We start from the raw sequence: 20,412 nt of genomic DNA on the forward strand, positions 1-20,412 counted from the left end.
GGTCTGCCCTCCCTCTCGCTCCCCCTTCCATCCAGGATCTGTCCCCTCTCTCTGCCCCTTTTTTTTCAGCCCCCAGTTCCAGCCTCACTAGTCCCCAGTTTCAGCCCCAGCCCTTTTCTCCCACCAGTCCTGAGCTTCAGCCCCCAGCCACTTCTCCCTGTCCCCTTTTCAGCCCCCAGTTTCAACCCCAGCACTTTTCTGTCACCAGTCCCGAGCTTCAGCCCCAGCCACTTCTCAGTCTCCTTTTTAGCCCCCAGTCCCCACACTTTCAGCCCCTGCCCCTTTTCAGCCCCCAGTCCCAGTACTAGCCCCCCTACTCTCCTTTTCAGCCCCCAGTTCCAGCCCCCTTCATCCACATGTCCTGCATTAGGGCCCCCCTTTTCAGCCCCAGACCCATTCTCCCACCTGACCCAGGCATGCCACATTTTTCCACCAGCCCCAGGCATGGCCCCTTCTCAGACCCGTTACAGCCCCCTTCTCCCATCTGAGAACCCCACCCCCTCCCCAACCCAGTCCCCTTCTCCCATCTGAGAACCCCTTCTCCTCCTCTCCCCACCCCCTCTGCCCATCTGAGCACCCTCTCCCTACCCCCGAGACCCCCTTCTCCCAACTGAGACCCCCTTCTCCTCCCCACCCCCTTCTCCCATCTGAGAACCCCTTCTCCTCTCCTCTCCCCACCCCCTCCTCCATCTGAGAACCCCCTCCCCTCCTCTCCCATCTGAAAACCCCCTCCCTACCCCCATCTGAGACCCCCTTCTCCCATCTGAGAACCCCTTCTCTCCCCACCCCCTTCTCCCATCTGAGCCCCCCCCGACCCGCGTTGCCTACCAGATGACAACCCTCTTGTCCTGCCACCACCCTGCCTTTAAAAACAAATCTGCGATTGAAGCGGCATGGCAGGCAGCGCCTCGCGTCTGCCCTGCTTGTAAAAGCAGCAGCTCTCTCCTCCTCGTCATCAGGCCTTCCCTCACAACGACGAGGAGAGAGCTGCTTCTTTTACAAGCAGGGCAGACTCAAGGCGCTGCCTGCTACGCCGCTTCAATCGCAGATTTGGTTTTAAAGGTAGGGTGGGAGCAGCAGGAGCGGAGCACCCCCCCCCACCAGCTGACATCTGGGGTGGACCGCCCCCACCTTGCTACGCCACTGCCTGGAGCCAACAGCACTAAGCCTAGAAAGTAGAAACTCTTGTAATGGTGCAGAAAAAGAAAAGAAAATCTACAGCATCTGATATTCCCAGGCAGTCTCCCATCCAAGTAGAAACCAGGCCCAACCCTGCTAAGCTTCAGAGATCAGGCACACTCAGGGTGGTGTGCCCGTAGGCAATACCTATACTGCCAAAATAAAGAGTTTCACAAAGGAAGTGAGGGAAATTTTCAGGGTATTTCAAGCAACTGCCCTCAGAGGAAAAACAAACAACTAAGGGAACCGAAAAGTCTGTAAATAAAAATACAAAACAGGCCCTTCAGAGAGTCAACACACAAGGAGCCCTGTTCTGATGCTGTTCACTGTTCCCCACACCAAGAACAGCCTTTAGCCAACGCAGGAACTATAAGAAAATCTTAACTCACCACAGACAGTTAGGCCTATTGGAGACTGCTGTCCACAGACAGTGAGGCCCATTGGAGACTGCTGCCATCAATGCACCCACTTAGGCAAACATGGCTTTCCAGCTCAGGTGATTTTTGCTGCCTCTGAGCAGAAAGGGACTGCCCTGAAAAAGACTCCCTCCAAATAGAGGAAGACAGGAGAGCACGAAACCTACTGCTGAGCTGGAGAGTAAAAACATCCACTCTTTGGGGTAAGGTCCCATCAGTGGAGACAGACAGGGAACAAGCCAGAAATCTCCAATGGCTGAACTAAAAAGCAACTGTCAGTTCCCCTACCAAACTTCTGCAACATATAGGCATATGCAGCAGCAGAATGAACTCTGGGGGGGGGGGGTCAGAAGCCCCAGCTCCAGAGAAGCCCCCAGATTGGCTGGCTGACGTGCATCCCGAAAAACAAGGTGCACCACAGAAGGTCCATTAGATTCCTTCTGGAAAACCTTGTCATCTAGAACCCCTCCGCCCGAGATGGGCATAAGAACTCCCCCGAGCCTGAAGCTATCGAGGGGGAACTAGAGCAGGTTCTCAATGACCCCACCTCCAACACGGCACCCAGCCGCCTCTCCTGGAGCACTGGATCTACCGCAGAGGGTAGGAAAAGCCATTACTGTACCTGAAGAAACCCTCAAAAGGGGCGGGCTAAAGACAAATGTGGAGAAAAAGGAGGAAGAAATCTGGGCACAAAACAATTCCACCGAATCAGGAGAGTCGGTACAAAGCCGGAAGGGGTCCCCATAGCAGAGGCAAAGCAGCTAACTCAGCCAACAGCTGGAAAGCGGGAGCCGCATTGGGAGGTGCCAAAAGAAAATGGCATGTGAACCAGACACCTCAGAGCAGGAATCCCATTTGAGAGGAAGCAATGCCTGGTGCCTGCCTCTGTGCACCCGGCAACACACATCCCCGCTGCCGCCAATGCTTGCTCAGAACATGAGCCTCCTTTGGTGGCCTCAGCCGCCAATACCGCGCATCCCCCAACGGCAGAAAAAAAAATGCACTCACTAAAAATGCGCAGCCAGACTTCCCGCTGACAGTGGGCCCTCCCAGACAAGCCTGCCACCAAACCAGCTCAGCAGGCTACACACACACACAGTGACTCCAGAGACACTGCCCCAAAGGCTCCTCTTAGCAACCTGCTGCAGAGCCTGTGTCCAGAATTGCTTTTTTTTTTTTTTTTTTTTTTTTTAACAGCTGCTAACAGCAGCAAACATGAGGTCTGTTGCGGACTAGAGGGTTCCCCCCCCCCCCCACCCCGGTGAGGAAGGCTATAGTCCGAACAACAGTTCAAACTCTGGGAGGAAAGGGACCACGGGGTGAGGCAGGGACCCAGGCCACCAGGTATGCCCCTAAAGTTGGCATACAGCCCAAACACCCCCTAAGCTCAAGTGGCCAAAGGCCCAGGAGCAGGCCCAAGAGACAAATCCAGGAGCTGCAGAGAAACCATCTACCACCTGCTACAGATAGAGATATACTGAAGTGAGGGAGGAGCAGACCATCTGGTATCACCGCCTTCAGCTTTGTAATTTTTATCTCCACCTGCTGGTAGATGGACACAATCCACCAGTTCCTAGATTCATCTGCTGCATATGGTAAATAAACTTTGTTTAAGGTGGATCAGCTACTAGGGCCTGAAGCTTGCTGACCCTGCATGCTGAAGTGACTGCCACTAGACAGAACCTTCCCTAGTTAAGAAGGAAGTTTGGTATTCCATTCAGGGAACCATTCAGATGTTGGGAGTCCCTAGGGTTCATCATAAACTACACAAAGTACCATCTCCTTCCCACTCAGCGATTTGCAGCTCATAGGAGCCCTGTTAGACAGTTCAAGTCCGGGCCCTTCCTTCCAGAATCTAGGGCAAAGGTGTTAGTGTCCATAGCCCTACAGGTCTGGCATAACTAGCAGGTTACAGATCAGCAAGTGTTGAGGTTTTTGGGTCATATGGCTTCCACAGTGCATGTGACACATATTTTGGGCAGGAAGGCACCCGTGTATGCGCAGTGTGGTGCTGCCAAAGCTTCAAGAATCCACTCAAATGCTGGGTAGTATCCGTGCAGGCACTCTGTCAGATGTCACCCATATGTGAGAAGATAATGTTCTGCTTGTCCTCAGAGAATGTCAACTCATTCCTGCTACAAATATATCTGTATGCACACTAAGTGGAAGTAGTAGTTAAGAAATGCTATGCCGAGTCAGATCAAAGTCCATTAAGGCTAGCATCGTGTCCAACAGCTCTAGGCGGGATCACAAATGCCTGGACACCCAAAGTTTCATGATTTTAGATATACTGCTTATATGTACACAACTGCTTACCTGGGCAGATTCCTTTGAAAACTGTCCTAATAGTGCCTCTATTCTTTATATATCCTTCAGAGGCACAAAAGAAAAAAAGCTGAATATCTTTTATTTCTTCTATTTTGGACACTTAAATCCTTCTAGATTTATACCTGACATCTGTAAATCTCACTCTTTAGCGCAATCCACCCTTGCATTCTCTGGTTGTACCAAAGGCAATGGAAGATGAAGACAACTTGTCCAATTTCCCTGTTATCTTATTGTACTACTGTAACCACCAGGCCACACCATCTGAAGCATCTGCTTGCACAAACTTCATGCTCACTCACAACTTGCTACTGCCATCACACCCATAACCAGTCTCTGAAATGTTCCCTACACTGCTTCTGGATAGGTGAAGGGTGGGGGAAAAGCCATGAACAAAAATCTCAAAACGGAATAGGTGGTGTAGGAAAGAGTGGAGGAGGCTATTGGGAGCTCCAAGAAATGAAGTAAATGTGGATGTCCATGTCTAGAATCCAGTATGTAGTGTTAATCTGGCTCTGGCAATGAGACAGTGGCATCTTGTGGTTAAAATAACTGTAAAAATCTATTCTTTCAAACCTGTTAGCGACTTCTAATAGTTTCATATTTAGCTACTTCACCAAACTGCCTCTCCTCTCAAAGTCAAAGACACACACAGGCTAGAAAGAATTTCACTAACCATGCTCCACATGCTTTCCCCATTTGTTGACTAAGCAAAACATCCAGGAAGTAATGAAACCTAATAGACTCATTTTCAATAGTGTTTGTGGTGCTAATAGTTTAGCATGACACCTGTTGTGAAGAGCTTGTACTTGCTTCAGATCTTACATAATTCATTTTAAATTTGTGTGTCTGTTTCTTTATTCTTTCCAACCCAAATGTTGGCAACAAGTTATGCACTAGGAATCAAGCATCAATTTTATTACAATTTTTTTTTTATATACCACAGTAGTTCAAAGTGGTTTTAAACCAATATAAAACTGTCTAAAACACAGCAATTTAACCTGCACATTCCCCTGATCATAACCCCCCTCCCCCAATACAAAACCTAACACCCTGTCTGGATAGTAACATTATCTGTCTCCACTACCCAAGATAAACTTGCTGATAAAAGTGGAAGTAATTTATGCTTAAATTTTTAACTTAAAAGATCATTCTAACTACCTGTGACACCAACTGTGCCAATGAGAATTCAGCATCCAAATAATTCCCCAAACACCATAACAGTTGCGTAATTCCCAAACTTTGCAAAAACATTGGCCCATCCCATAGAGATCTGGTTTACCAATCCAAAGAAGCTGTCTTGAGAACTTAACTTCATATCTATATAAATAACATCCCCCCTCAAACGTTCTGAAGCTCACTCCGTGGCAGTGAAGTACTGAACTCCCGTACTCTGTGTAGGCTAGGCTATGTGGACCACTCACCCTCACTGATAGACCCGCCCTCAGCCACGCCCCATCTGCACATAAAAAGCAACCTCAACATTCTAAACTTTGTGGCTTCAGAGTTCGTAAGTTCGAAGCTCTGTAACCACTTTTACAAACCATCTAACTCTGCCCCGCCCTCACGTCAAAACGTTATAACGTCAGGGGCGGGTCATAATGAACAGAACCACACTAAGCTACTGAAGCCCATTGCTTCATCTGTGTTTAAACGAGGTACGCGTCGCCCCCCCCCCCACAAATCCCCCCCTCTCACACATGCCCGTGCACATCACCCCCCCCTCCAAAAACGCCAAACCACTCCATGCCTCCACCCGCCCAACGCCCCTCCGCTCCCCGACATACGCTCCGCCCATCCCCAGTACGTGCATGTCGGCCCCCCCCCCCCTCCTCTTACTGGAGTCCCAGCCGCAGAACGTACTTCGGAGATTCTGCTGCCTTCCGCTCTGTTCGCTATGAGCTGTGTGCCCTGATTGGCTGCTCCCGTCCTCAAGGGCGGGAGCAGCCAATCAGGGCACACAGCTCATAGCGAACACAACGGATTAAGGCACCAGAATCTCCGAACTACCTTGCCCTTCACTTCTACGGCTGGGACTCCGGTAACAGGAGGGGAGGGTAGTAGAGGGGGGGGGGGGGGAGCGGAGGACCTTGCTAGCGCCCGTTTCATTTGTCCCTGAAACGGGCCTTCATTACTAGTGATTACATAAAAAAATCTGCAATCTCCTGAAGCCTACTATCTAGCTTCAACATATCCACAGCCCTTCAAAAGAGAACAAGAGCTGAATTTATCATTACTTTGGCTTAAAAAAACATTGGTAACCTGATGCACAGAGTTCTCACGGGCTGCAGATACAAAAACAAAATAAGGGACAAGCAGGACCTCTGAAGCACACCTACCCTGTTGAAAATGGATCTTTACTATCTTGAGCCAACATACAGTGAATGATACATACCTGTAGCAGGTGTTCTCCGAGGACAGCAGGCTGATTGTTCTCACGACTGGGTGACGTCCGCGTCAGCCCCCACCAACCGGAAGAAGCTTCGCAGGCGGTCCGCACGCAGGGCACGCCCACCGCGCATGCGCGGCCGTCTTCCCGCCCGTGCGCGACCGTTCCCGCCAGTTGAATGACAAGCAAAAAGATGAAAACGCAACTCCAAAGGGGAGGAGGGAGGGTAGGTGAGAACAATCAGCCTGCTGTCCTCGGAGAACACCTGCTACAGGTATGTATCATTCACTTTCTCCGAGGACAAGCAGGCTGCTTGTTCTCACGACTGGGGTATCCCTAGCTCTCAGGCTCACTCAAACCAAGAACCCAGGTCAATTGAACCTCGCAACGGCGAGGGCATAACAAAAATTGACCTACGAAGAACAACTAACAGAGTGCAGCCTGACCAGAATAAATTCGGGTCCTGGAGGGTGGAGTTGGATTTACACCCCAAACAGATTCTGCAGCACTGACTGCTCGAACCGACTGTCGCGTCGGGTATCCTGCTGGAGGCAGTAATGTGATGTGAATGTGTGGACAGATGACCACGTCGCAGCCTTGCAAATCTCTTCAATAGTGGCTGACTTCAAGTGGGCCACTGACGCTGCCATGGCTCTAACACTATGAGCCGTGACATGACCCTCAAGAGCCAGCCCAGCCTGGGCGTAAGTGAAGGAAATGCAATCTGCTAGCCAATTGGAGATGGTGCGTTTCCCGACAGCGACCCCTAGCCTGTTAGGGTCGAAAGAAACAAACAATTGGGCGGACTGTCTGTGGGGCTGTGTCCGCTCCAAGTAGAAGGCCAATGCTCTCTTGCAGTCCAATGTGTGCAACTGACGTTCAGCAGGGCGGGTATGCGGCCTGGGAAAGAATGTTGGCAAGACAATTGACTGGTTAAGATGGAACTCCGACACCACCTTCGGCAGGAACTTTGGGTGGGTGCGGAGCACTACTCTGTTGTGATGAAATTTGGTATAAGGAGCATGAGCTACCAGGGCTTGAAGCTCACTGACCCTACGAGCTGAAGTAACTGCCACCAAGAAAATGACCTTCCAGGTCAAGTACTTCAGATGGCAGGTATTCAGTGGCTCAAAAGGAGGTTTCATCAGCTGGGTGAGGACGACGTTGAGATCCCATGACACTGTAGGAGGCTTGATAGGTGGCTTTGACAAAAGCAAGCCTCTCATGAATCGAACGACTAAAGGCTCTCCAGAGATGGCTTTACCTTCCACACGATAATGGTAAGCACTAATCGCACTAAGGTGATTCCTTACTGAGTTGGTCTTGAGGCCAGACTCTGACAAGTGCAGAAGGTATTCAAGCAGGTTCTGTGCAGGGCAAGAACGAGGTTCTAGGGCCTTGCTCTCACACCAAACGACAAACCTCCTCCACTTGAAAAAGTAACTCTTTTTAGTGGAATCCTTCCTAGAGGCAAGCAAGACACGGGAGACACCCTCAGACAGACCCAACGCAGTGAAGTCTACGCCCTCAACATCCAGGCCGTGAGAGCCAGGGACTGAAGGTTGGGGTGCAGCAACGCTCCGTCGTTCTGCGAGATGAGAGTCGGAAAACACTCCAATCTCCACGGTTCTTCTGAGGACAACACCAGAAGAAGAGGGAACCAGATCTGACGGGGCCAAAAGGGCGCTATCAGAATCATGGTTCCGTGGTCTTGCTTGAGCTTCAGTAAGGTCTTCCCCACCAAAGGTATGGGAGGATAAGCATACAGGAGGCCGGTCCCCCAATGGAGGAGAAAGGCATCCGACGCTAGCCTGCTGTGTGCCTGTAGTCTGGAACAGAACAGAGGCAACTTGTGGTTGGTCTGAGAGGCGAAAAGGTCCACCGAGGGGGTGCCCCACTCTCGGAAGATCTTGCGTACCACTCTGGAATGAAGCGACCACTCGTGCGGTTGCATGACTCTGCTCAGTCTGTCGGCCAGACTGTTGTTTACGCCTGCCAGGTATGTGGCTTGGAGAAGCATGCCGAACCGGCGGGCCCAACTCCACATCCCGACGGCTTCCTGACACAGGGGGCGAGATCCAGTGCCCCCCCTGCTTGTTGGTGTAATACATTGCAACCTGATTGTCTGTCCGAATTTGGATAATTTGGCAGGACAGCCGATCTCTGAAAGCCTTCAGTGCGTTCCAGATCGCTTGGAGCTCCAGGAGGTTGATCTGCAGATCCTTTTCCTGGAGGGACCACAGACCCTGGGTGTGGAGCCCATCGACATGAGCCCCCCACCCCAGGCGAGATGCATCCGTCGTCAACACTTTCATGGGCTGCGGAATTTGGAATGGACGTCCCAGGGTCAAATTGGTCCGAATGGTCCACCAGAGCAGTGAAGTGCGGCAACTGGTGGAGAGGCGGATGACATCTTCTAGACTCCCGGTGGCTTGGAACCACTGGGAAGCTAGGGTCCATTGAGCGGATCTCATGTGAAGACGAGCCATGGGAGTCACATGAACTGTGGAGGCCATATGACCCAGAAGTCTCAACATCTGCCGAGCTGTGACCTGCTGAGACGCTCTGGTCCGCGAAGCAAGGGACAGGAGGTTGTTGGCCCTCGCTTCAGGGAGGAAGGCCTGAGCCGTCTGGGTATTCAGCAGAGCTCCTATGAATTCCAGAGACTGGGTTGGCTGGAGATGGGACTTTGGGTAATTTATCACAAACCCCAGCAGCTCCAGGAGTTGGATAGTGCACTGCATGGACTGGAGGGCTCCTGCCTCCGAGGTGTTCTTGACCAGCCAATCGTCGAGATATGGGAACACGTGCACTCCCAGCTTGCGTAGATACGCCGCCACCACCACGAGGCACTTTGTAAACACTCGTGGGGCAGAGGCGAGCCCAAAGGGCAGCACACAATACTGAAAGTGCCGTGCGCCCAGGCGGAATCTGAGATACTGTCTGTGAGCTGGCAGTATTGGGATGTGAGTGTATGCGTCCTTTAAATCCAGGGAACATAGCCAATCGTTTTTCTGAATCATTGGCAGAAGGGTGCCCAAGGAAAGCATCCTGAACTTTTCTTTGACCAGGAATTTGTTCAGGCCTCTCAGGTCTAGGATGGGACGCATCCCCCCTGTTTTCTTTTCCACAAGGAAATACCTGGAATAGAATCCCTGCCCTTCCTGCCCGGGTGGGACGGGCTCGACCGCATTGGCGCTGAGAAGGGCGGAGAGTTCCTCTGCAAGTACCTGCTTGTGATGGGAGCTGAAGGATTGAGCTCCCGGAGGACAATTTGGTGGCAGGGAGGCCAAATTCAGGGCGTATCCGCACCGCACTATTTGGAGAACCCACTGGTTGGAGGTTATGAGAGGCCACCTTTGGTGAAAAAATTTTAACCTCCCCCCGACCGGCAGATCGTCCGGTACGGACACTTTGAGGGCGGCTATGTTCCCGTGGATCCAGTCAAAAGCCCGTCCCCAGCTTTTGCTGTGGAGGCGCAGGGGGCTCCTTAGGCGCACGCTGTTGACGAGAACGAGCGCGCTGGGGCTGTCCCTGTGCCTGAGGCCTTCGGGCCGGCTGGGTGTACCTACGCTTTGCAAAAGAATAGGGTGCAGCCTGCCGGGCCCGGGAAAAACGTCCACCTGCTGAGGTGGATGCTGAAGGCGCCCGGTGGGAGAGCTTGTCGAGGGCGGTTTCCCGCTGATGCAGTTGGTCCACCAGCTGCTCGACCTTCTCACCAAAAATATTATCCCCCCGGCAAGGGACGTCGGCCAGTCTCTGCTGGGTGCGGTTGTCCAGGTTAGAGGCATGCAGCCATGAGAGCCTGCGCATCACTATACCTTGGGCCGCAGCACGAGATGCCACGTCACAGGTGTCATAGATACCCCTGGACAGGAACTTTCTGCACGCCTTCAGCTGCCTGACCACCTCCTGATAAGGCCTGGACTGCTCTGGCGGGAGCTTATCGACCAGGTCCGCCAGCTGCTTCACATTGTTCCGCATGTGGATGCTCGTATAGAGCTGGTATGACTGGATGCGGGTCACGAGCATGGAGGATTGGTAGGCCTTCGTCCCAAACGAGTCCAGAGTGCGAGACTCCCGCCCCGGGGGCGCCGAGGCGGTATCCCTCGAACTCCGTGCCCTCTTGAGAGCAGAATCCACAACCGCCGAGTCATGGGGCAATTGGGGCCGCATTAACTCTGAGTCAGAGTGGATTCTGTACTGGGATTCCGCTTTCTTGGGGATGATGGGATTAGATAGCGGTCTCATCCAGTTCCGAAGCAGTGTCTCTTTGAGGACATTGTGCAACGGCACCGTGGAGGACTCTCTAGGTGGTGATGGATAGTCGAGGACCTCGAGCATCTCAGCCCTCGGCTCATCCACGGAGACCACGGGGAAGGGAATGCAGATAGACATATCCCTGACAAAGGAGGCAAAAGAGAGGCTCTCCGGGGGTGAGAGTTTCCTCTCCGGTGAAGGCGTGGGGTCAGAGGGGAGGCCCGCAGACTCCTCTGAGGAGAAATATCTGGGGTCCTCCTCTTCCCCCCACGAGGCCTCTTCCTCGGTATCGGACATAAGCTCATGTAGCTGAGTCCTTAACCGGGCCCGGCTCGATGTCGAGGCACCGAGGCCTCGGTGTCGTTGAGCGGTGGACTCCCGCGCCAGCGGGGACGAAGCTCCCTCCATCGACGTCGACGGGGACTCCACCTGCGTGGCGGTCGAGACCGGCGCCGCAAGCGGCGGCGGTGTCGACAGCCTCGGCACCGGGCTAGAGCTCGCCGGCGCCACAGTCAACGGCGCCGAGGGCGCAAGCACCCCCGGCGCCGGCACAGCCTGGCGCATCAGTCCTTCCAGTATCCCCGGAAGGATGGCTCGGAGGCACTCGTCCAGGCCCGCTGCCGGGAAAGACGGTGGGGCCGGTAGAGGTGTCGGTGCCAGAAGCTGCTCGGGTCCAGGAGATGGCACCGAAGTGCTGGGACCCTGACGTGGCAGTACCTCCACAACCGAAGGGGATCTCTCCTCTCGACGAGGATGCTTCGGCGTCGACTCCTTGCCGGCACCGGAACCCTGGTGCATCGAGGGCGACCGATGACGGTGCTTTTTTGATTTTTTGCGATGCCCGTCATCGGCGCCAGGTGGAGCAGAGGAGGAGGAGGTCGATCCCCCTCGGTCACGAGGAACCGGGTCCGACAGGGTTCGGTCCCGAGGGCCATGGGCCGAGGGAGTGACCGGGGCCGATTGTCCACGCGGCCTCTCACCCCTACCTTCACCGGAGGACCGGCGGGCCGACGGGACCTGTGCTCCTGGGGTCGATGCCATCGGTGCCGATTTCTCGGGCATCGATACCGGTACCGAAGAACCGGCCGTCGATACCGATGCCGTCGAGGGGCCGGCGCAAGTTCCAAAAAGACGGTCCCGAAGAACTTGCCTCGCAACCTGAGTCCGTTTCCGGAGACCGAGACACAGGGAACACGACTTGATATTGTGCTCCGGCCCAAGGCACTGGAGGCACCAAGCGTGGGTGTCGGTCTGCGAGATCGGCCGGCCGCACCGACCACACTTTTTAAATCCACTCGGGACCTTCGAGGACATCGACGGAAAAATCGCGTCGGCGAAGTTAAAGTCGTCGATGGTGGCGGTAATCACACCTCGAAAAAGAAATCGACCGTGCGGCCACTAGGCCGCAACGCGACGCCCCCGCTAGAAACGAGGGAAAATGGGAGCGCGTGCTCCTTTTTTTTTTTTTTTAAAAGAAAGAAAAGTGGAGCGCGCGGCAACGAAATAAAATAAAATAAAAAGGTTCGCGTAAACGCGATGGTTTTTCCGGGCTGAAAACAGAGAGAGCGGCGAAGGCACGACTCTCTCCAGTCGCGGAAAAAAAGGAACTGGCGGGAACGGTCGCGCACGGGCGGGAAGACGGCCGCGCATGCACGGTGGGCGTGCCCTGCGTGCGGACCGCCCGCGAAGCTTCTTCCGGTTGGTGGGGGCTGACGCGGACGTCACCCAGTCGTGAGAACAAGCAGCCTGCTTGTCCTCGGAGAAAACTGAGGATCTTCCCCATATGAAGGGCTGAACCTGCGACAATGCTTTGGATCTCATGGCTAGCAGACTACAACATTTAAAGCAAAATGTCCCAATCAACTAAACCATAGGCTGCAGACAAATCCAGCATAATTAACATAACCTGTTTGCCTGTGTCAGTAAGGGCCGACTCAACCCCATGGCTAGGATGGAACTCCACCTGTGCTGGATCCAAAATTTCTGGTCTCCTCCACAAATTAACTCTGGTCTAAACTACCAGTTTTTTTCCCATAGCAGATCAATGATCTAACTCTCTCCTTCAATAGAGGAGTAATAGTAGAGGGGCAGAGTTTTTCAGGAAACAAAAACTTCCTCTAAAGACCTTTGCAGCATCAATAACTTCTTTTGAAAAGAACAGTAAGCAAAGCGCTACAGGATGGATTATTTGAAATTTCTTAATTAATCCACTGATGGTACTCTGAATTCCCCCAAAGGTATTCTGAACTAAGTTCATACCTTTTTTTCAGTTGTGGCATTGATGCAAGTTATATTCAGATATTTTCCTGATCACCAGAGTCAATGGAGTATTAAGTGACTTGTCCAAGATTACAAGAGCCACTGTGCTTCGCTGGTTCTTAGCCCACTGCTCTATTAGGCTACTCCTCCATTTTATATTCCTCCAAAGCCACACCAAACATAGGAACATAAGTGTTGCCATAGTGGGACAGACCAAAGGTCCATTAAGCCCAGCATCCTGTTTCCAACAGTGGCCAATCCAGGTTACAAGTACCTGGCATGATCCCAAAACAGTACATTTTAGACTGCTTATCCTAGAAATAAGCAGTGCATTCTCTCCAAGTCCATCTTCATAGTGGCTTATGGACTTCTCTTTTAGAAAGCTATCCAAACCTTTTTTAAACCATGCTAAGCTAACTGCTTTTACTACATTCTCTGGCAACAAATTCCTGAGTTTAATTACAGGTTGAGTGAAGAAATATTTTTTCCAATTTGTTTAAAATTTACTACTTTGTAGCTTTATTCTGTGCCCCCTATTCCTAGTATTTTTGGAACGAGTAAACAAGCGATTTACATATACCCGTTCCACTCCACTCATTACTTTATAGACCTCTATCGTATCTCCCCTCAGCCATCTTTTCTCCAAGCGAGCCCTAGTTGCTTTAGCCTTTCCTCATAGGAAAGTCATCCCATCCCCTTTATCATTTGTCATTCTTCTCAGTACCTTTTCTAATTCCACTATTTGAGATGCAGTGACCAGAACTGCACAAAGTATTCAAGGTGCGGTCCCACCTTAGAGCGATATAAAGGCATTACAATGTCCTCATTTTTGTTTTCGATTCCTTTCTTCATACCACCTAACATTCTATTTGCTTTCTTAGCCACCGCCACACCTGAGCAGAGGGTTTCAACGTATCAACATTGCCCCTCTTCTCCATCCCCGTCTGCCTAGGAGCAAAAGAACTCTTCAGACTGAATGGAATGGGCCCCAATTAGTCATATGGTAAGAACTGGGGAATAGAAATAGGCCATACTGGACCAGGTGTTCCACAGAAATAGTCTCCAAAAATATCCCAATGCACTTCTATACGAGAGGCAATTAGAGTAGTTTATAGAATCTGTTGACAGGGATATATAATGGCTACGTTATCATTCACTTAGCTTAATCTTGTTTTTCTAAACTAATGGAATGCTGTCAGATACCCACTCAAGCACAAGATGTGGCCAGAAAGGTACAGAAATTATCCTGATTTGATCAAGCTGTTGGGGCACCCAGTACTGAGAATTTCCAAGCACAACTTGGTATACTGCCTGTGCACGTTAGACCTTATGAATTCCAGAATGAGGCTCTTTGGAACAATGCCAAGTGTCGCGGTGAGTATTGGCACTGAATCAGAGAATGAGAATATGCAACATATAATTCGGGTTTTTTTTTTGTTACATTTGTACCCCGCGCTTTCCCACTCATGGCAGGCTCAATGCGGCTTACATGGGGCAATGGCGGGTTAAGTGACTTGCCCAGAGTCACAAGGAGCTGCCTGTGCCGGAAGTTGGGAATTGAACTCAGTTCCCTCAGTTTCCCAGGACCAAAGTCCACCACCCTAACCACTAGGCCCACTCCTCCACTCAGAACAACAACTACATTTACACAACTCCCCTATTCCCCCAGACACACCCATACACTATTTAACATTCGTGCTCTACCTCATCACCACCGTCCCTACTGGGTGGCCTTTTGCGATTCTGATGTGCATTTCATTTGTAGTCATTCCAACCCAATGTAATACTTAGGTACCATGCCATTCAACTGCACCTTCCCTTTTACACACACACAACATCTTTTCCCCACTTATTAAAAGTTAACATGACAAGAAGCAGACTAAAAAAAAAATCAGTTACATCTTATAAATTAAACCATATTCTAAGGCAGTGTTCTTAAATGAAAGAACCAGGAGCCAATGGTGGCCCTTGGAGACCTCCAGGGTGGCCCCCCATTGTCTTTTTCTGCTACTGTGCCTCTACCCCGGCTCAGGACAGAAAGGGTAAACTGAATTTGGGGTGGAGTGGGGGGGGGGGGGGGGGGGGGGGGGGCGGAGGAAGAGCCACATGCTTGAAGGACAAGGCATTTTTCAACAGACAAAAAGAAAATGATTTGAACATGCTCATAACCTTGAGGATAACTCCCCAAGTTTGAAGGTGGGCTGGTGAGCATGATTGTCTTTAACACACACTGACAAGCAGTGTTGGGGCCCAGCAGGGGAAAACATTTGGCAGCTGTCTTTCAGCTCATTAGAATCTAAAGTGGCCCCAGCTTACAAATTAATGAAGACCACTGCTCTAAGGGCTTGAGAAAGTGCTTTTAGGCTCACTGGCCCTAGACTAGTTGTTTCACTCAAGTCCGGTTCTGAATGCCCCTTACCAGTCAGGTTTTCAGGATATCCACAATGAATATACATGAGACTTGAATAGAATGGAGGCAGTGTATGCAAATTAAGTTTCATGCATTTTCATTGTGGATATCCTAAAACCTGACTGGCAACGAGTACTCCAGGACTGGACTTGGGAAACACTGCCCTAGAATATAGAACAGACTGCCCACGGAAAGAGAGGCTGACCGAATTTTGGTAAGCTATTTTAATTTTCGGCCATGTTTTCGGTAGAAGCTGAAAAGTGTACTTTGTCCCATTGTCTCCCTTCCTCCCAAATAGGAAATGTCTCTCATTCCCAGGCCTATCTTACAATCCCTGGTGGTCTAGGGGTGTGGTTGGGGCAGGAGCAATCCCCAGTTACTCCTACCAATTCTGGCTCTTCTCTCAAAATGGCTGCTATGACTGGGGCCATGGCTCCTACCTTCACTATATCAGTAGACCATCAGGGATTGTAAAAGTAGTCCATAGAAGGTGGTGGAGAATACTGTTTAATTTTTTTTTTTGTACTGCAACTACAAGCCATGCAGTTTGATCTTGCACAATAGCTTATATGGTAGAATGCGCCAAATAAATGCTTTTGATACACAAATTTAGCCAAAATTTAAGTCTCTAAATTTGGATAACTCCATAGAGTTAATTCCTAAGGAGCTTATGACATCAGCCGCAGTCTGGATTAAAACTACATTGGCCCCTAGGCAACATACAATTGTGGGCCCTCTTACCATGGAGCCCCATTTTTCATTTCCTCACCTCCCCGCCTCTCAATTCAACAATCTTACCTCTGCCTTGGACCACCGTCCCTGTCTAGGTACTGTTATAAGATTAGCCTCTCAGCTGAGTATGAAATAAAGGTAGAAAGAGAATTACAAGGCCTGGTTAGCAGCCATGATTAAGACAAAATATTTTCCTTGTCCCCTCTCCCCACTCAGATATTCATTCATGGCCTTCCCCCAACATTTCACCTCTCCAGAAGTAGCGAAGTGCAAAACCTACTGTAGCTGTGTCAGTGCGACTAGGCAAGCTATGTTTTGAATGGAGTGGCTTAATGATTAGAGCTGGAGTGCTCCCAAGTTACCAATTTCCAGGAGAGAGATTTTAGGTCGGTTCTGGATTTCTGACAACCTTATCCTGGTGCATTATTGGACATGCAGCACCTATACCAATGGGTAAAATCAGGGACTACAAATAGCACAAATTTGCATACAAGTTCAAAAACAGTACTGGCCAAAAGTCTCCCTCCTACTACTACTACTACAAATCATTTCTATAGCGCTACCAGTCGTACGTAGCGCTTCAAAAATTTAACATGAAGAAAAGACAGTTCCTGCTCAAAAGAGCTTACAGCTTGGTAACTTGGCAGTGCTGGAGAAATGGGCTGAGAACCAGGAAAGTTGGGCAAGCCATTTTCACCCTCCATTGCTTCCATTGGCCAATTTGCTTTCATTGTCAAGGGTAGACTAAGAGTGAGATTAGGTCTAGGTAGTATATAAATACTTAAAATAAATTTATCTATGAGATATAAATGTAAATTTTATATGTGAAAAACTTCATAAATAGAAAAATCTCAAAATATTTAGCTCTCTCTGATACTTGTAAAGGAGACAGACAAAGTGGAGGCAATATTAGGCCAGTTTCAAAGGAATTTTCCGGGTAATGATAGCAGTACAAATCTTCTAGTTTGAACATTTCCCTTCCATTTAACATATGCACAGATACATTTGTACCAGTGGACTTCCCCACTGCAGCTCAGATTTTCAAAAAGAAGCTCTATTTATGTGATACTGTCTCCACCAGTGACACTATGGACTCTCACTCTTCACATATGTGCACTCCCTTGCTCTTCACACACACATGCACTCTTTCACTTTCTAGACATCCTCTCTCTCGCTCCTGATGCTGAGTGGCTTCTGCTACATTTGCTCAGTTAGTCCCCTTCCTCCCCCATTTCCATCTGTAGCCAGCTCTTCCCATCATCCTATACAGTTCTTTTATTTTCTGCCTGTGTCTGCCTCTCACTTTTTTCCCCAACCCCTCTTACATTCCCACCTTTTCTCAACAACCTCCCTCACCTCTAACACTCACTGGTTTCCCTGGCTGTCTCTAAGCCCCATGCAGTTTCTGGGCAAATACTTCCAGCTTATCCCTCCTTCCTGTGACTCTAGCAGCTTTCCCATTGGTTGGACTCTTTAGTGTCTCTACACTGGAAAGGGGGAGGAAGCATTAGAGTTAAAAAGGCTAAGTTAGATTCTGAAAAATATCCAGACCCTTTAGCCATCCTTCTGACTTCAAGACACTAACTTAAAAAAAAAAAAAAAAACTATAGAAGCTGAAAAAAATCCAAAGAGCTGGCAAGCCTAAACTCCTGACTTCCGAGTATATTTGAGAGCCCCCCCCCCATAAACTTTTGGGCCCCAGGCATATGCCTAGCTTGCCAATGCTTTAATCCAGTTCTGATCAGCTGTCACTCTCCAAGTGTAATACAGTCAAGCACTGTAAAAGCACCCTGGATTTTAATTTCAGTTCTCATTAGCTGTGGTTCATGCGTATGGAGGCTATTTTGCTTGGAGACAATATTTAAATTATTACATTCTGACTTGGATACTGTGGGTTTAGCAGAGGGATGCAGACTGCAAGCTCTGACAAATCCCCTGTGGCCCTCACCGGTTCACATTCACACAAAACTTAAATTTTTGTTTTCAGCTTTGGTTGAAACCAGGTGATAAGTTTCAGTTTTTGGCTGAAAGTTTTCTGACAATTTTGGTAAGCTTCTACACAAAAATCTGCAGTGTGCTGGATTATTTAAGGTCTGGAGCTTGGCTTTTTAGAACTGTAATTACTTTTATGTTTTATTCTCACCCTGAAGATTATACAGTTGCTGCTAACTGGGTTTCCAACAGGTATTTGAGACCTGGATTGGCCACTGTTGGAAGCAGGATACTGGGCTAGACGTCTGATGCAGTATGGCTATTCTTATGCTCTTATAATCAGTATGTGTCACAAGACCATATAAACGGAGCTACAGGCCAAATAACCACCAAAAATAAAAACAATATATCAATACACCCAAGTATTATGCAGACACTGTGTTCCAAAAATCAATTACAAACTCTATTTTAAATACTTTCCAAAAATTAAAGTAACCAAAATCCCACACCATGGAACATCCATGAAATAAGGATATTTCCCTTGAGGAAGCCTACAACAGGCGTGAAAAAAAAAAGCTACTTAACCTTTGCACAAATGTTCAATCACAATAAGTTTACATATAGAGTGGTGATGAGTCTGTTCCAATTTTTTTAGTGTTATTTTGAGACCCATGATGAGAGAACACCTTTCTCCAAAAATATTTTGACTGGTGATTTTAAATGAGGCCCCCTTTTCTCAAGTTTAATTTGGAAAGTGTATTTACTGTAAGGTTCATAATTATTGATTTTTGGAACACACTCCTCTACATAATACCTTTATATATATTATTTTCGGCAGTTAGTATGTATCGAAGCATTTTTTTAATTTTATTTGTTGCATTTGTATCCCACATTTTCCCACCTTTGCAGGCACTTTTCCACAGTACATATTATTCTATTCTGTTGCTCTTTGCACGAGGTCTATAGGGCAAATGGTGTGCAATACTTAATAAAAATAAACACGCAATTCTCCTATATATTGTGTTTTCTATGATTAGTGATATGAAGACCATGTCCATTATTTCCTATGGTGAGAAATAGCTCTCTGGTGCCAAGGTGTGTTATTTTCTATGGTAGATATATTTGCTGTACTGCGCAATTAATTCTCTCGTATATGGGGATTTTATTCTTCTCAGCTTATCGGGTTGTCCCTTGCTCGCTCTGCATGCCGCAGCACATACCTGCACGTCTCCAGGGAAATACACGACATGATGCTGAGGTGGATGCCCCGAGGACTGCGGGGGGCGGCGGCGAGTCGGGCTCAGGGAGGGTTGCGGTAAGAAGAGCAGCAGTTCATTGGTTGAAAGTGGCTCGGAGCCCGGCACCGGCGGCAACCTCACAAGGGCCGGAGAGGGTGGCAAGGAGGCGGGGTGAGTCACGCCGGAGCCGCCGCAGAGGCTCATGTTTCTGGGGAAAGCTACAAGCGAGAGGCAAGCAGTGCGGAGAGCGTCTCTCAGCGCAGCGGCCCAGGAGCTATACATGAGGCGACAGGAAAGAGCCTTCTCTATGCTAGGGCCGCGCCTTGTGGCCGTTGCTCTAGAGTCGCGCAGCAGATAACGATAACAGTCAAGCTCACTTCGAGGCGCCACGCCCCCTACGGACCACGATTTCTACAGGCCCAGCAAACACGCACACGCCTTTCTCCTCCAGTCCACGCCTACACGCAGGGGGCGTGGAGACAGAGTACGTTCGATTTGGGGGGCTCGCCCACATCTTTCCGTTTGTTTTTGGCGGGTTTTTTTAAAGGTACTGAATTAAATGCCTCTCCTCGTGCGTGCAGTCGCTCACGCATATGTTATGAAGAGTACATTCACACACCCACACCACTTTAAAATCATGCTTTAGTGGCAAGACCTTTGCTTTGTAAATCTCTTTTAGTATTTGGCTGATTGTAAAATCAGGAAAGTTTTCGTATAAATATATATTTTCAGAAATATAGAATCCCATTTATTTATTAATGTATTTATACCCCACATTATCCCCTCAACATGCAGGCTCAATGTGCAATGGGCCCCTGTTGCATTTTATTGAGCACATTTATGAACGATATAGTTGGCTTATGTGTTATGCTTGAAATAATCGATAATCCAATACAAATATTTTGATGAATATTATTTGTTATATTTTTTGTGTGTTGTCTCGTGCCCATTCTGCTACTGTAGGCGGTCCATAGAAGTGTCGGCAGGGAGGAAAAACAATCAGCTGCTGGCTGGAGGAACAACTTTTCAGGAAGGTGGGTATGGAACAGGGAATAAAAAAATGTAGGCACTGTTGGAATTTAATAAAGTAATGAAATTAGAAGGCTGAAACTGCAGTGGTGTAAATTCCACTTAATTAGGGTTACCATATGGCTCCAGAAAAAGGAGGACAGATTAAGCCAGTCCAGGTTTTACGTCCATTGCTTTCAATGGAAGTAAAATCCGGACTGGCTCAATCTATCCTCTTTTTCTGGAGCCATATAATAGCTCACT

General features: G+C 49.2%; 1 protein-coding gene across 1 annotated transcript in view; it reads right to left on the reverse strand.

The window, feature by feature from the left end:
- The window catches only part of LOC115474829 (UPF0565 protein C2orf69-like), a 40,318-nt gene extending 20,896 nt beyond the window's left edge, over window positions 1–19,422 (reverse strand). Inside the window, exon 1 of the mRNA XM_030210503.1 lies at window positions 19,123–19,422. Within this exon, the coding sequence (XP_030066363.1) occupies window positions 19,123–19,422 (300 nt within the window). The remainder of the gene's footprint in view (window positions 1–19,122) is intronic.
- Window positions 19,423–20,412: the final 990 nt, after the last annotated feature.

The sequence above is a fragment of the Microcaecilia unicolor genome, chromosome 7, assembly GCF_901765095.1.
Source record: "Microcaecilia unicolor chromosome 7, aMicUni1.1, whole genome shotgun sequence".
Taxonomy (NCBI): domain Eukaryota; kingdom Metazoa; phylum Chordata; class Amphibia; order Gymnophiona; family Siphonopidae; genus Microcaecilia; species Microcaecilia unicolor.